The sequence below is a fragment of the Oryzias melastigma genome, linkage group LG12 (genome assembly GCF_002922805.2).
Source record: "Oryzias melastigma strain HK-1 linkage group LG12, ASM292280v2, whole genome shotgun sequence".
Taxonomy (NCBI): Eukaryota; Metazoa; Chordata; class Actinopteri; order Beloniformes; family Adrianichthyidae; genus Oryzias; species Oryzias melastigma.
The window spans coordinates 18,739,912-18,757,997 of NC_050523.1; the positions used below are offsets into that span (position 1 = coordinate 18,739,912).

General features: G+C 35.7%; 1 protein-coding gene across 2 annotated transcripts in view; it reads left to right on the forward strand.

Moving 5' to 3' along the window:
• Positions 1 to 18,086, forward strand: part of cntfr (ciliary neurotrophic factor receptor) — a 288,320-nt gene that overhangs the window by 221,798 nt on the left and 48,436 nt on the right. For both annotated transcript variants that reach the window (XM_024257707.2, XM_024257708.2), the window contains 2 exons: positions 8,184 to 8,301; positions 11,973 to 12,139. In XM_024257707.2, the coding sequence (XP_024113475.1) occupies positions 8,184 to 8,301; positions 11,973 to 12,139 (285 nt within the window). The remainder of the gene's footprint in view (positions 1 to 8,183; positions 8,302 to 11,972; positions 12,140 to 18,086) is intronic.

Sequence of the window (18,086 nt, forward strand, 5' to 3'; positions counted from 1 at the left end):
AGAGGAAACTCTTTTTTCACATCAGCTCTGAATTCATTGGTCCTCTGTTAATCATTTGAGTTATGTCACCGGACTTGCTGTTACCATCAACAACATTAGAGGTTTCCCTTGAAGTGGAAAACTGCTGAAAAGTCAGTGAGATGTCAAGCAAAGCGTTTGTTTTTGTGTGCAAAGCTGCTTTTAACTTTTTTTCCTGTGAGAGGAAACATGTTACTTCTCCGTTTTGGAGCCAAATTTATGATGTCCGGTGGTTAACTGTGTTTGGACATGGACTGGAGGCAGAGTGATCTAAGTGTTCAAACATATGCTGGTGCTTTTTTTTTTTTTTTTCGGCGAGTGGCCCTCAAAGCTGCAGAGGTCAGCGTTAACCTTTCAGCAACTCGTCCCTTACTGTCTTCTTCCCTCTGTCCTTTGAGAAGATAATTCTGCTTTGTTACGGCTTTTTATCTTGGTTGTTCGCGTGGATCTAATTAGTCCCGCGGGGACAGGACAAAATGATAAAGCAGGGAAATTTAAATGAACAGAAGAGCATAATTTAACAGGTAGTTGACCTGCTCTATCGGGGCCCGCATTGACGCCTTTGTTCCCTCCTCTTCTATCGACTCCTGATGCTCTCATAAGGTATTCGTCCTCTTTTCATTCATTCATCTCTCACACGGCTGTTTCCAATTGGCTTAGAAACATTCCTTAAATGCCAGTGTGAGTATGTGTGCACCCCCCTACACATCCACCCACTTCTAAAAAGAGTTCAAGGAGAAAAAAGCAACAAGTAGAAAGAAGGGTTTGATGTGCTTGTGTGTCATTTTCAGTTCAAATTAGTCTGTACATGAAGTCAGATTTATCCACCTGCTCATTCTGCTTCTTTGATCAGTCTTGCAAGCACATTTGGACTATACTGTCAGGCTACTTTTGACACTTGATATTCCAAAAACTTCTTAATAAGTGTCTCAAAACTATACAACCATTCCTAACATGTTTTATTCTGAGACCCCTATCTCAGGGAGCTGTATAAAGCAGTTATGCCTTTCACAAATCATTTTCTGTGTGGAAAACTAAAAAGATGTGCATACAAACAAAATAGGACCAACTGACTAATATGTTTTTCCAAATTTCTAGTCTTCCAAACTGGTTTTATGATGGCAAACCTGTTATGTGTGGTTATAATTTGGTGCAACTAGCGATGCCTGATGGTTGACGAAAACATTTTAAAAAGAGAAAAAGTTTTTTTTTTTTTTTTTTTATTTACGGTTGGCGAAATAACTGAGTGCACACACATTTCCAGCACACAGATATGTGCACACATTCACATCCACACATCCTCCAACACAAAGCAACAGGGAGGCGACCAGAACATCCAAATAGCAATTACTACAGTGTCTGCAGCCTAGCAACCAGACTACTGGATGTAATTGTGCCTTGTCATATTTGTGAGTCTGTGTATGTGTATGATTAGATGTGCCCTCCTTGACAAAGGCTTTTTTTTTGTTTTTGTTTTCAGAAATGCAGAAATGTTCTGTCACAGATTTAGAAGAAGAAGAAAAGGCAGATTAAAAAATCTGTGTTTTTATTGTAACAGTGTGTCTGGAAAAAGATGCTTTGCTCCGGGGCTAATTACACACTGACTTTGATCGCACAGTTTTACACAGATACAAGTGGAGTTTGATTGGTTGGTTGGATGCAGCACAGCTCATTTTAGTGATTTGTTGTTTGGCGTGCCTGCTTTTGTCAAAGCTGTTGCTTTTACTGAACCAGAAAGAAAGAAGCAACATTTGTCATACTATAATCGCTGGTCTTATCTTCCTATAAACCTCCATAAGTCCTCATGCTGTGAACAAATACAAAACAGTTAGGTGACGTGACTTGATTTTCGATCTGCATGAGGTAATGTGGATTTGTTGATTTGTCTCCGTTCTCTCTTTTCTGCCTTTTACACCCAGCTGGTGGCTGACAAGAATATCACGTCAAAATCAATGAAATCTTCAGATGTTTCTTCTATTTTGGAACAGTAAAAATGAAATTGGCTTTGACTAAAATTCCAGTGACAATCACATAAAACTTTAAAAAAGTGACGTTTTATGTCTGACAGCTAAATATAAGGTGTAAAAAAATAACTTTCTGTTATTTTCTTAGGCATGGATATGCTTTATGTTAACAACAAATAGAGTTTTAAATAAGTGGGATTCCTACACGGCAAAAATGGATCTTAAGAAGGTAAAAAGACGGTTGTTTCAAGAAAAAAATGAAAAAAAAAAAAAACAAATTATAATAATAACAATAGTTGTATTAATAAAGTTAGTCATTACCAAATTTTAATTAGTTTAAAAAAATGTCCTAGTAACTAGAATTGTTTTTCTTAAAATAAAAATACTTGATAAGACATTTTTTGCTAGTAAATTTGTTTGGTGGTTGTAAGAATTTATTTGAAATTTTGGAAAGTTTTTGACTTATTTTTATTCCTTTACCCAACCAAGACATAATCAATAAAAAAATGTTTTTTTCCTTGCTGCTTATTGCCTTGGAGGAGTAAAAACACACAATCAATGTTTTTCTTTTTTTTTGTTTGTTTTTTTAAATGTGTTTTCTAAATGTGCTCCACTTTTTGGTTGAGCAGACAGTTATAGAAAAGTTTTTACAGTGTATATACACTGCAAATACAGAATCTTCAGAAAGGAAGAACACTCCATTTTCTAGAAAAATTTTCTTATTTTCCATCTTGCAAAAAAATAAACTTCTCAGAAAGTTTTTCAATAAAAAAATATAAATATTTAATGAAGTTTATCAAAAGTAAAATAATCTTTAGATTCAGAAAAAAGTTTTAACGACAAGACTTATTTTGCTTATTGAAAGAAAAACATTCACATTTTGAGAATTTGACTTATTTTCTAGGGGCCCCTTTTTACAGTGCAAAGATGGAATATTAAGGAAAGAAAAAAAAATCAGAAAAAAATGCAATTTTTGCTGTATTGCAAGAAAAATTAATCTTAATATGATTTTTTAATAGAAAAATATTCTTATATTGAGAAAGCTTGTCTTATTGATTAGATCTTTGTTACGTTTTTTCTTACTCAATCTGGATTTCTTTTTAGAATATTTAAAGACCATTTTTCAAATGATTTTTTGATTTTTTTTATGATTTTTTAAATTATTTTAAGGGGTCAGCTTTTACAGTATATATAGACTACAAAAAGAAAATCTTAACATAATCTTATTAAGATTTTGTTTTTTTTGTAGAAAAAGGCTTTAACCAAGAAAGCTTTTTTCAGCAGAATAATAATTTTAGTCATGTCTTAATGACTACATTTTTTTTCTTAAAATAATAATTTTTGGTAAGACAATTTTTGACACTATATCTGCAATTGCTTGTTTTAAAGAAAATGTTTTCATTTTTTTATGAATTTTTGGCATGTTTAAAGGTCTAATTCTTACAGTGTACATACACTGACAATAATTGAAGAAAGTAAAAAAGACATTTTTTTCAAGAAATCTGCCTTTTTTTCTGTATTACAAGAAAATACATGTATCAATAAAGTTTTCTTAATAGAAAAATACTTTAACCAAGAAAGTTTACCAAGAGAATAATAATCTTGCTTTAAGAACATTTCTTTTTTGTTTTGTTTTGTTTATTTAAAGAAAATCTTTCAGATTTTGAGATTTTTTTTACTCATTTTGAGGGACAATTTTTTATAGTGTATATACACTGCAAGAACTGAGTCTAAAGAAAGGAAATATATATATATATATATATATATATATATACAGTATATGTTGTTTTTTTTTAAATAAAATTTGTTTACGAGGCCTTTTTTGGGGGTATCAGAAATTTGCACCCATGTGTTTTTACTCAGCCTGCTCTATTATTTGTTTATTTATTTCCCTGCTCTCATTACCATTTAAAGGCCACAGTGTGTTGCCTATTAGCACTTAAAAGTAACCCCCCTTGTGCGTGCGCCTGTGTGCGTGCGTACAGGTGTATGTTTCATGAATCAAACAAAGTGCATCTTCAAATTCCCATTTGATACAATGATTTAAAGCAGATGATGAAAGCAGGCTAATTCAAATAACATTTATTCATGAGCAGCGTCCTGTGTGCCATTGACTCAAATAACATGTCGCGGTGTAGCTAGCATAGTGTAATTTTAATTAGGGTTATTGTTCCAATCACATTAATATTTATACTTCCTGTGTTGCTTTTCATTCGTAGGAGAGAATTATGTGTTACTTAAAAGCAGGACCTGATTTAGCCAGCCCCAGCATAGGGGGTAAGTGGGGGGAGAGTTTGGGTGTGCTGAAAGTTTGGGGTGTCCTATCCTTCCGAGCAATCATCATATCACTTCATGTTGTTCTCTTTTGATTAAATTGATCTGTCTCATATGTTTTATGTAGAATGCTCCTCTAAATATCACTATCAACAATAATTTTCAGAATCGATTTGTTTTATCATAGCCTGGATTTATTAAACTCTGATTTCTTTTTTTTTTTATTCTTTCAGTCCTTCAATTAAATTTTGAGTTTGAAATACATTAATAATGTATATATATATTTTGAATATATTCACATTAATCTAATAGTTCACACACTGTAACATGTATTAATAAACTAGTTGATTGTTTATAGCATACAGTGTTATATAGATTCTCAAACAGAGAAGCTCCAACAATTGTTCTGCCTCTCCTGGAGGGCGTTTCAGTTTGGCCACTAGGTGGTGATTGCGCTACAGCATTTCACCTTATTGCAGAAGAAGAAGAAAGTATGAGTAAAAAAACGATGTTTTAGACCACAAATGGTTACTTTAAAAAATATTTCTTTAAAATAGTTTAGAAATCCATGCCTGTGAGCAAATAAAACATTTAGTCGGCAAATGTACGCTTAGGTGGACTGAGCGTTAGCATTAACCGTCCTATGGGAAATCCCATTATACATTAGCATCAAGCTAGCAGACATTAGCATAATACGTCAGATCGATCCCAACTTTTATGGATCGATTATTAATCTATTACTACTTCATTAACCCCGCCCTAAACACTACCCTCTGGATTTACCAGGCTTGGGACAGGCACAAGCAGGACACTGATCTGTGCCATGTTGAGGCTGCATTTATCTTTTCCATAAATTTGTTTGTCTTTTCATTTGTCCAATTCTTCACTTTTACTTTTTTTGTTGAACTGTTGATTTCTGTGGACATTTGGAGGGGCAGTTCTCGCATTTTGCTAACGTTGTCCAAGCCTATATCCAGCCTATCAGTCTATTTTTACTTTGATATTATGATTTGTCTGACTCAAACGGTGGCAGGTCTCAGTACATGAGACTAAAATCCTATGCCAGTATGCTGTTGTGGTTTATTCTCTTTCATTTGTCACCTTTCCTATCACCTTCCCAAGACTTTCCTGTCCCTGACGAAACCCACATTTGACTGTATCGTTTCATCACTCCTTTGCCGTCCTGAAAGCCTCTTCAAGCCAGACTCCAATCAGCGCGGCTGCATGTCGAGAAATGTCTTAACAAATCAGTTTAGTCATCTTAGCCTCAAATCTGTCCTTGCTTCTGGAGGGGACAGTAGAATGAAAGTTGTCGATATCTGTCTCCTTGAGCTCTCCTGCTTTGGAGTCATTTAGTAAAACATCCTCCATCATAACAGGCAGTATCGCTGTAAGCTGCTCTTTAACATGCAGTAGTTGTATTTTGCTGGAGCTCATTGCTGAAACTGCGATTTAAAGGAATAAATGCATCAAATAAACTGATAGGAGCACAGTGCAGCTTTACTTCACTTACCTGCTCTCATTTTCTCCAACACAGACTTCATATGACTTGAACCTCCGGAGCCCACAGTGTCAGTGTGTGTTTGTACCTTCTGGCACTGCCTGCGCGGGAGACTACACCCTTGTGTGGGAAGTTGTTTTGTGTGACTTTGACTGAAGCTCTCAGATGAGGAGCCAATTGATTGAGATGGCCCCAATTAGTCTCTGCAATTAATTGAGTTTGATTGGATGTCCTCCCTGGCACCTCATCATTAGACCGTATTGACAGGCTAATAAGTTGCCGTGGCGACTGCTTAAACACATCTGATTGTGCGTGACAGTGGGATGACCCCGTAGCAGCCAATCAAGCATGGCTCTTTCTAGCGGGTTGTGTGTATGCGTACCAGCAAGTAAAACCTGACGGGGCTGCTTACAGAAAATAATGAGATTGCTTTAAATGAAATGGTGTTGATTGTGAAACCAAACTCATTAAACAAGTTGGTTGGAAGTCACACTGTTTCACACATTTGAAAAAGTGCATTGTTGGTTCTTGTGGAACCGCCGTTGACTGTATATGAGAAGCTCCTCCTTGCGTATCAAACATACCGCAAACAAGGTTGGAAGTTTAAGGTATTCTTAGGATGCTAATTCCGCTAACGCTTCTAACGTGAATAACATGTAGCGGTATCAAACAGTGTTATTTTTTTATTTGTTACCAACAACGTTGAGAGTGATCAGTGTCAGAGTGTTTAGTTGTATCAATCGGGTTTTTTATATACCGAAAACAAGGTTGGGAGTTATGGGTTCTTGAAATACGCTAGCACTAGGTGGCTAATATTTAGCGTTACTGTAAAATCACGTTTGACTCACTGACAAACTAATTTCAGACTTTTCTCTCACTTAATTGACTTAATTTATGACATGAGTTGAAAATAGACCAATCCTTGACGGTGCACCTTAAAGTGTGGAAAATATGGTAATACACAGCTAATTTAAAACAATGCCAAGTTGTCAGTTTTAGCTAGCTAAAGCTTTTTCTTTTTTGGCTTAACTCTGTCTTACTTCTTACTTCTGTCTTTATGTATTTTTTAGAAGATGTTTAGACAAGTGTAGCCTTTCGTTCTCTGAGTTTGCTTTATAAGACATTTTGACCTGTATTCCTCAAGTTTGTGATTGATTAAAGACGCAAAAGTGTTTCATCGCCAGTTTTAACCGTACACATTAATATTTCAAAATCTGAATCCTGGCTTGCATCATTCCATCAAAGGTAGCTTCAGTAACTGAGCTTTCTAAAGAGTTGCAGTAGTTTTTGAAATATTCAGTTTCTGCCCACATCTCTCAGAGAAAGAAAAAAATACCTCTTTTAATACTTTATTACTTACCACACCCAGCCGAAGAAAGACGCCACTCACTATCCTTTTTTATTCGTGTGAGAGAAATCTGCTTGGATGAGATTCTTGTACTCGCATGCAGACCTAGAAAAGCATCACTCTCTTTTCTTTTTTTTTCTTTTTTTTAATACTGGCTCGCTTATTGTGAATGAAACAACTGTTTGTCTGAATATAGATGTTATCAGATAACACTTTGTGTCGTGGAAGCGCTATTTGGCATTCATATTTCAGTCCCACATATTGACAATGTGCAGTAATGTGATAACGAACACATCAAATAAGAGAGGATGGTTTGGGGGAAAGATTGTATTGATAAAATATGCCCTTGCTTTAGTGATGCACATACGCTGTCTATTATGCAGAAGAGGGGTTGAAGAGTACAAAGCCAAAGTGCAAATGAGAAAGATGCAGACAGCCACATGGATGACAAACTAAGAAGAAAAGACCATAATCTCAGTGGGGACCAGAATTGGTGTGACATGTGACTTTTTCAAGCCATCTGCCTTTATGCATTTGCTGCTCTGTCACTTGTATTTCCTTCTTTCCTTTTCCCTGATTCCTTTATTTGTATGCCCTTCTTCCTACTTGAACAAAGTACTCATCCCTTTCTTTATATTTTTGGAACCTACACTGTCTTGTCAACTAACATTTTCTAAATTCCTGCAAAAAGGGGATGAAAATAAAATTATTTTGCTCCTAATTTATGGTAAATATTTGATTTTCGTCCAAGATAAAAATCCCAAATAAATTGTGTCTACAATTAAATTACATTAAAAAGTATTTTAAAAATGGAAGTCGAGATATACTTTTGCTGATTATTTGCCAACAATGAGGTCTTGCAACAAACAGCCACAGGGAATATCAAGTGTGGGAATACGAAAAAATACACTGTTGGGTTTAGCTAAGATGGGTTCTCATATCAGTAGCTTGGGTTATTACAACTCAAAAAGTATTATGTGGATTAAACTATTTTTTCTCTTTATATTCTACAAATTCTATGTACATATGGAGCAGATTTAAATGCTAATGTGGTTCTCTTGTTTTTTTCTCTCTGCAGTACCACCTACTGAACCCTCAGTCACCTGCCGCTCCAACACCTACCCTAAAGGCTTCTACTGCAGCTGGCAGGAGCTGCACACAACACATATCCCCATTTTTTTTGAAGTAGACGTACAGTAAGTATGTTTTTATGATCATATTTGCATTTTAATGATCTGTGAATATAGTTTCTGTGAAAAGTGACCATAGTGGAAGGGCAAAAATTTGTTTGTACAAAGTTGATGAATAGTGCAACTGTGTCTCGAATCGAGACTCTCGATAGTCTCGCGGTGCAGTGGTTGGGCGGTCGACTCCTGATCGGGAAATTGCGGATTCGATTCCCGCATTGCCCGCCTATGTTGAAGTGTCCTTGTGGAAGACACTGAACCCCAAATTGCCTCTGGTGGAAGGTTCGCACCAGTGTGTGAACATGCGTGTGAATGGGACTGTGACTCTGAAGTGCTTTGGGCCTTCAAGAAAGGTAGAAAAGCGCTATACAAGTATATACCATTTACCATTAAAGTTGTTATTGTATAAGACCAGTATAAATCTTTATAAATGGTAGAAGAAATATTCGTTTGTTACTAGACTATGAAGTAGCTTGCAACCAACAACAATTCCAAATGCAGAAGAAAGACTTGCTGACAGAAACTCAAAAAGTTCAATTGAAAAGTGATCAAACTTAGACGAACCATAGAAAACAAACAGAACTGAACAAGGGACATTGGCAGGCAAGAAATGTTGTACTTAGGTAAAATGAGGTAGTTTAGTTGTAATTGTGATGGAAGATAATCACAAAACGTCATGACTTCTTCTGAAAAACTTTAGGAAACTTGAGTAAGAGAGGCACCAATCATTGGAGGCAGGGTCTCAAAGTGGCGTCCAGCGGGGCATTTGCTGCCCCCTAGTCGATATTTCGCGGCCCCCGCATTAATATGAAAGTTCATTGTTGGTGTGGCCCATGAGTTTTGTACGAATGGCACTATTACAGTGCTGTGTGTGGAGCTGGTTCCTGTCTTTTCACAGGACACGCAGAAGATATTGCTTAGTAGTACATAGACATGAACAAATGTTCAATATACATGTTCAGCAGACATAGACAATAGAACAAAGATATGGAGAGTGGATGCAAAAACATGTTTTTGGCACAAATGGAACCTCATATGCCAGATTCTGCCTTCAGTGGCCTCAAGGTAAATTGAGTTTGAGACCGCTGCCTTAGAGTTTTAATTTTTGTTGTGTATAGTTTTCCAGTTGTCTGAATTAGCCCTTTTTGCATTTCTCTATTATTGAAGCATTCCATTGTGATTACCTATAAATTCACCAGCTGTAAATGAAGGGATTTTTTATATGCTTCATTGTTCGTTGCAAATTATTTTAAAAAATGTGAAAATAAATATGTTTTCCCCTTTTTTTGGTACATTGCACTAAATCCTGTAGTAGACATACTGCTGTGAGTATGACTATGAAAAAATGACTGCCACTTCTGCAAAACAGGCGATAATCACAAAGTGCAACATACATAAGGATCAGCAAGTATTTTAAATTTGTAGTACTCACAGATTGTCTTTTTGAACACTGTACACCTTAAGAGTATATTTAATTGTTACAATACAGTATTCTTTCACTATTAATAGAAAAGGGTCTATTACACTAAAGACCTGAAAAAATGTATCTTACAGTCGTATGCAAAGGTTTGGGCACCCCTGATCATTTTCTTTGGAAGCTATAAGGAGTGTTTAGAGGTTGTTCTCTGCAAAATAAGGATCTGCAAAATATTGATGTAATTCTTCTGTTAGGGTGCCCAAATGTATGCACCTGCCTACTTTTGTTTAAGTAATTATTGCACTCTTTCTGTAAATCCCATGAACTTCATTGATATATTTAAGTGAAATTGCTGATCCAAACAACCAATGATTTATGAAGGAAAACCTTGAAAATGATCTGGGGTAATCTTTGGTATTACAATCAGGTTTTTGGTTTGTCCGGGCCTCTGTAGGGTTATAGAGAGGAGTTCCCTTGAGGCCTGTACGGCCACCTTAGGGGGAGGTCGTTAAAATTGAACATATAGTCATGGAGGGCTGCACGGTGGCGCAGTGGTTAGCACTCTCGCCTCACAGCGAGAAGGCCCCGGTTCAAATCCCGGCTGGGACCTTTCTGTGTGGAGTTTGCATGTTCTCCCCGTGCATGCGTGGGTTTTCCCCGGGGACTCCGGCTTCCTCCCACCGTCCAAAAACATGCTTCATAGGTTAATTGGTGACTCTAAATTGCCCCTAGGTGTGAATGTGGGAGTGAATGTGTGTGATTGAGGCCCTGAGACAGACTGGCGACCTGTCCAGGGTGTACCCCGCCTTCGCCCATCAGTAGCCGGGATAGGCTCCGGCACCCCCGCGACCCCGTAAGGGAAGAAGCGGTCAGGAAAATGGATGGATGGATATAGTCATGGAAGGTGTATCGTGAAGTATCTGGAATCAAGGATTTACATTGTCAAACCAGAGGACAAATGAATGTCACTGCCACGAGATTGGAAGCTAGAGAAGCTAATACAAAAGCATTGTGTTGCCATGGTAACACAGAATGGTAGCATCCCGTTACACACTCAGGGCATTGTTGTAAATGAAGTGATGCCAGTGTACAGTGCCCTTACACCACACTCTAGCAATACACATGCTTGCCGTAACTGACCACGCCGAAATCTCCCGTGTGCAAACTCACTCACGTTGTGATTTCATAATTCAGCCCACTGTTGTTTTTCAAGATAATGCAAATGGAACACTATTAGAACATGATACCACACTGTATGGTCACATGTCTTTGCAAAAGACACAGTCCTTTCATTGGACTGTAGTGATGGTTGATCATTTTTTTCCTGTCATCACACGTGTGTCGTACGCTGTGATAATACTTGCTTGTTTTTATGTTATAGGAAAATAAATGTCTCAATCCAAATGGTATTTTCCAATATTGATATAGTCAATTTATTTCATTTTGAAATGATTTTATAATAGTATAGATCAATTCGATTAACAACTTTCCTCACACGGATCGATCTGATTGGATTGTAGGAATATAAATGGACTCATTGATTCTCTGTTACACCCCAGGAGTATCTACATGCTTTATCAGGTATTAAGTTAGATATTTTACCTTGAAAGCTGATAGGAATTTACCCTCTACTAAAAAAAAAACCTTCAATAATTTATTGAATTTATTTATTGGAATATGTTTGGGATGATAAAGATACATATCAAAAGTAAAATTGGGCAATGGGAGTTACAGCAGTATCGGTTAGAGATATAAAACATAGATCGAAAATTGATCAAGCACCTGCAATATTGTTTGAAAACCACAGATATAAACAAGATTATATTGGTAAAAAGGTACAAAACTAATCAAGACACAAATAGTTTATTTTTGGCTAACTGTGGTTTCTCTTTCTGCTTTTTTTCTACTGTCTTTGTCTTTTTATGTACATGTGATTTCAAGTCAATACCTGAACTCATTTCTCTGTCACATGCCATTATTATTTATAGCTTTAAATGCCATATGAATCCAAAATATCTAGATTTTAGCGTTTTTGGTAAAAGAATTGGACTGTATTGTTTCGCCAAAAAGTTAGTTGAAAAAAGTTAGTATGTATTGATTTGAGGACCATGTATTGAGATGTGTATCGAATCGTGTGAAAAGGAAAGATACACACCCCTAGAATATGTGGAGTTTGTGGTTACCAGATGGATGGACTCCTCACCTGTACAATTAAATGTGCAGTTGTTTGTTTCCTTCTATAACTTTATGTTTTTGATTCCAGGCACAACCTGAAGACCCTGGATGTGAACCGAGATCCCGTCCACAAGAATCGCTGTCGTGTTGAGTTTCCAGAGGTCTTCTCAACGTCTCCTTACAAAGTGAACGTGACGGCGTTCAACGCTTTGGGAAAAGCTTCCACCACGCTTTCCTTTGAAGAGTTCTCTATAGGTAAAAGAAATATCTTATTTGTATATTTTATTTTCCTGGGCGCTTTTTGTTCCCTTCAATCCACTCTGTCATGTCTTGAAGCGTTTAAAGTGGGCAGAAAATGAATTACAGCTCCAGCTAATCACTGCTGGGGATACATGTACATGGTGGAAGCAATTATGCTTTCAGATTACTTTTTGCTTAAAACTTAAATGGTTTAATTTAGGCTCTTGGCTCAAGGGGTTCAAAGGGAACACAGTGACATTTTGAAATTCTCACAGGTGTGTCATTCCATTTACACAACAATAATGTGTTTTTGTAAAGGGTTTGCAGCACCATTCTAAAAAGCTGGAGATTGCAGTTCCGTGCAGACTGACGTGTATTTGGCAAAGAGAAGGTGGACTGTAATGTGGTGTGTCAAAGCAAGCTTTGAGGATGCCAAAACTTGAGAAATGTTAATGCATTTATATTACCACAGATGACTGATTTCATTCACTTCTAGTTCCCTTTGGAGTCGTGTGGTACACACAATGAGGCTTGGTGCTGGGAAGACAAAGGAAATTGAAAATGCAACGGCCAAATAACTGTCATCCAGGGATTTGGAGAATGTGCAGCTCGTTTTTTTTTTTTTACTGGTGTGAAACCCACAAAGTTCACACCTAATCCACTGCCAACAGCACAACACAGAAAACAGAATACCATTTAAACAAAAACAAAAAAAAGACTTGATTGGTAATTTACTTCAAATTTTGTTTTATTTTAATACTTTGACTACTTCATTTTTTTTTAAATAGGTTTTATTTTTTTCTGTCCTCTGCTACGGTGGCCCTGAAGTGCAAATCGCTTGATACAAAACTCATTAAAAATCACTCTGACAATTAGAAAAAGCCAAATAAATGTAAAAAAAAAAATTAGAAAGCCAATAATTAATAATAATAAAAAAAAAAAACCTTTATATTTTAAAAAAGGAAATATTTCGGAATACAAAAATAATTTTCCAAAAATCAGAATGAAATGTTAGACAAACTTTTTGTTCTTTGGTTTCGTCTTTTTTTTATCATTCATTATGATTTCAGGAAATTATTGTTGTTTTCTATAAATATGTTTAAGTTATTTTATTTATTTTTTGCTATGGGAACAGGAAAATTTATTTATTGTTAGCCATTGACAATGTCCTGACATTTGTCCATTATTTCAACAGAATGGTGTTTAGTATGAAGCAATACCACACTGTAAAAATTGAAACATTACATGAATTAACAAAAATTCTGTAATTTCTTACAATTAGAATTATTACTTTTCATCAATTTAAAAATTTGAATTGATGATTTATTCAACTTAAAAATCTAATTTTATTAAAAATAATATTTGTGAATTTAACAAATTACACAACTTTTGTCAATTGATCCAATGTTTTAATTTTTACAGTGAAGAAATTCGTCTTACTAATTATAAAACTTTTATTAATATGTGGACATCAAAGACATTTATAAAAATGTAAAAATGTTCAAAGTCTCCCATAGTACCTTCCTTTTAACATTTCCTTTTAATTTACGCAATTTAAACTTGTTTTCTGAAGTATTTTTTTTTATTGTGTTTTGATATCTAAAATTTAATGTTTATTATTGTTATTGATAGTTTAGCTTTTTAAACTTGTGATCTTGTTTTTTTGCTGACTGATTTTTTTTGGCACTTCAAGGCCACCGTATTCCACTTTATTAACTGATCTCCCAATTTGAAATTCGCGTTCACTTAAGCTGCAGAAATTCCACATAATAACAGCAAAGTTGCCAATTAGCCAGGTCAGAAAGCTCTGAAGAAGAGAAATTCATTCTATAGTAGGAGTTAAAGTACTTTGAAAGATAAGAGAAGAGCTGCCGGGAGTGCTCTGCTGCATTGCTTTGAGTGTAATATTGCTGTGCATGATGCATAACCACACACACACTAATGGGTATGTGAGAAATAGAGAGGGTTGGGAACTGCAAAGAAAGGGAGTGTGTGTTTGTGCTCTGAAAGAACCAAATAAGGCGTTGACATGCCCCACCAACCCACGGACACAGGACTCATGAAAATGCTAATGGTCACAGGATTAGAGCAGCAGCTGAGGAAATGTCCCTGTAGGAGATAGCAAACACCCAAGTGCTTCTTTCTATTCCCCCTACTTACCGTAGTTATTCCTTCTTGTGTGCATTCTTTTTTGGTTAAATGTTGCTGTTATTCTTACTTTTCTTTTCACTGTTTTCCCCCTAAAATTTTTTGTTTTCTTTTGGATGTTTTTGTTTTCTTACCTATACTTTCTTGATCTGCATTACGTAATCTAACAACATCAAAGACAACCAAAAAAGCATGCAATGAATCAGATTTCAAAGAAAAAAAAAAAAAACTTGACACAAAAAATGGACTATACACACATTTTTTGGTTGAAGTCTGTAGTGTATGCTGTTTTCTTTTTTGCTGGTGCATTACCTAAAGGATTTGGGTTGGAACACCCATATATGGTCATAGATAGGAGCCATCATTTGATCATTCGTAAAGATAAGTTTCGAGTACTCGTGGCATGAGGGTGATGCTGTCACTGATTCCAACATTTTAGTCATTATTAAGGTGCAAGTACTAGTTCTATCCTGACTGTGTTGAAATGCTCCACGTCCATGCCGGTTAAGTGTTCACTTTGACCTGTCGCCCTCAGCATACCCATCAGTGAGTTTCACGGCTGGTGAGGAATTGACATCAGTCAGATTTACAAACATATGAACCCTACAGAGAAGCTTATTCGCCATTTGGCTGACAACAGTTGAGTGTGTTGTTTAATTTTTTTCACATTTTTGTTCCACTTACAAATTGTAGCATAGAAAAAAAATCACCAAAATTGTTATAGACTTTCTTTAACTAATAGCTGACGTCTGTGTCACTCCTCCTGAAGAAACACAATAGTAACTTGTTTGTAGAAGTCTTCCTTTTCCTTCTTCAGTTTTAAAGGTCTCTTTCTCAATGGAGATCACTGCCAGTGGCGTGTCTACACTAATGCCTGATTTTAGACACGTAGTCCTCCATTTAGGAAGTGATGCTAAACAGTAATAAAGAATAACAGCTAAACTTGACTTGCTTACTCTATTATTCTTTAGCCGCGGTGTCACATTCTCTGTGCTCACCAGCGCCCTCTGCCGTGAGGCATGCCTACTGTCTGCTTCACCTGATGTATTTTAAAGCTCATTTTTAGCAGATAAAGACTAAATGAGTCACAAACTGGTACCAATGTAATCAGACACATGGTGAGACATAGAAAAAGGAAGTATTTAAAAATACAGCTTCTTTTATGGTGATAGAAAGACAAAAACAATGCAGCACATGTGTCAATGGGAGACTCATGTATTTGACCTGGATATTCTAAATTCGCTCCTTTTCACCAAAGAAATGTTGAAAACCCACACTGAAAAGTTATCATAAAGTAGACATGTCTAAAAAATATTTTATTTTTACTAGAGTTATGTATATTTAAGCTTTATTTTGCAAGTGAGGCTGTGATAACATGTTTTAGTTGTTTTGTTTTTGAGAACATAACAAAAGTTATAAATATAAATTGAAATTAACACAATAAAAACACATTAATTTCCTCTTTAATTAATTAATCGTAATTCACAGGATAATTTGGCACTCCCAGCAAATCACTTTCCTGGAGAATTCTGACAAATTCTAAAGGGTTTACAAACTCACCCTACACATGTCTTGTACTTCCCTATCAAATAATCCTCAGTAAATGATTGAGATGAACTAACATCACTCAGGCTAATCTTATCAGGCTACTTTGTTTGAATTGTAGTTTACTCCTTAATCCTATGGAGCTCTCTTCAGTAAAGCTGATGCCACAACAATGTTGCCATTGATCACAGGACAAGTTAAAGGTCACCGTTTTTTTCTTCCTTTTAATCTTAGAGTATCTTACCTAATGCCAGAGTAAAGGTATTTTTCTACTAACGAGCTGTGAGGTCGACCTCATCTGCTCTTTTAAAAAAAAAAAATCTTTTTTTTTTTTGTCATTCCAACTTTTAAGTCACATTCATTTTCTGGGACTCCGAGGCAGATCGTAAATAAATAAAACAATTTCATGCTTCCTGGTGCACTTTTGAATTCTGAGTGGGAGTTAGATGAACAACTGTCCTTGTTCATCCGACCAAAGCCGGATGAAATTACTTCAGAGCAGATATGCTGTATGTGTGTGTATCTGTGTGCAGGCATGTGCCCTCACACGCTCAAGCCGTGGGAGCCTTAATAAGAAACCCTCCAAACACATCCAGACTCCCAATCTTAACTTGACTATGAGTGCTTGTGGAGAACGGCCACATTTACTTTGATTTTCTCCATAATTTTGATCCACGTCATCTTAAGTGGTTGGATTTATGATCTTTTTTTCCCAGAAATACGAAAATTTCTTGTTGACAGTTAGAAGTTGTCCCTTTGTTAACTGTGTCTGTTATAACCCTATATAACCATATGTATCATTTTAATAAAGGCACTTTTGAGACCCCAACTCGATAGCATAATCGAAACTTGTGCTAAAAACCGATTGTCTGCAACTTAATCCATGTTTTCTACTCTGTAGTTCATCATCATCATCCCACTGGGGGCAGTAGAAGGACTTTTCCTGCTCATTTCAAAATGGCTGACCTCATAAATCCTCAAAAACACTTTTGGCGGGAAAAGTTTAGCTCGTTTTCTAAACCTTATAATGAGAATAATTCATCTTTTTAAGACTTTTAAAAAGGGTTGTATCTAAATTACCCCAAAATGTACGAGTACAAAAATTCTTCAATTAAAAACAAATGTGCAAAATTAAAATTTGCACAATACTAAGTAACTGATAATTAAATCTAACAACTATTACTTTTCAAATTCTGTAACCCAGTTCTCTTATTTGTCATTATTATGTCAGTTTTCTGCTTTCCTTTGACTTGACCAATCAGAAACTATAAAAAGGTTTTCTGAAGGTGTAGCCATTTCCTACAACTCTTTATAAAGCTCCTACATGTGGGGTCCCACAGGGATGTTAACTGGGCCATTTAATCCTACATAACCATTTGTACAATTCTGTTAAGGTACTTCTGAGACCCCTATCTCAATAGCATAATTTAATTTTCGCAAAAAACAATTGTTTAAAACTTAACCCATGTTTTTTATCCTGTAGTTTATCATCATTCCGCAAGGGGCAGTAGAAGGGCTTTTCCTGCTACTTTCAAAATGGCTCCCTCTATGAATTCTGAAAAATGCTTTTGGCGAGAAAAGCAATTTTTTTTCAACTTTATAATCAGAATAACTCATCTATTTATTAATTTTTAAAAGGACTTCTCCCTGCATTTAAATAAATTGCTAAATTTAATATTTCAATTAAAAAAATTCCAATTTGTTGTGGATTTTGTAAAAAAAAAAAAGAAATAATAAATTCCCCAAAAATTGAATTTTCATTTCATGTTCATTTCAAAATATATATTTTTTTGTACCTTTGGTTTCTAGTTGCAGCCATTGGCCACTACTATTTATCAAGCTCTCACATGTGGTGTCCCACAGGGATGTTAACTAGGCCATCAGGTGATTTCGTGATCTTTAACGTTTCTTATCATTGTGTATTTCAGTTGTACTCATCTACAATATTTAAATCAATTGATCTGGTCTCATCCACCAATGATCATTTTTTGTCTAAGAGACCCAGTCTGAGATTACCCATCAAAGACAAATGAGCTATTACCTCTGCTGTTTATTAAACTGAGTATTTTTTTTATTATAAACACGCAAAGAAATGAAAGACAATTGCAGGATTAATCAAATGTTGCTCCTAAAACTATGTAGAGTTTTAAACAGTATATTTTTCAGCTGTAAAACAGATATAAATCACTCCTTGTTTTTAATTAACTCTGCATTTCTGGGTGAGCTTCCATCCCTCAACGTCTCAGCGGGTTTCTTCTCTATAGAAAGC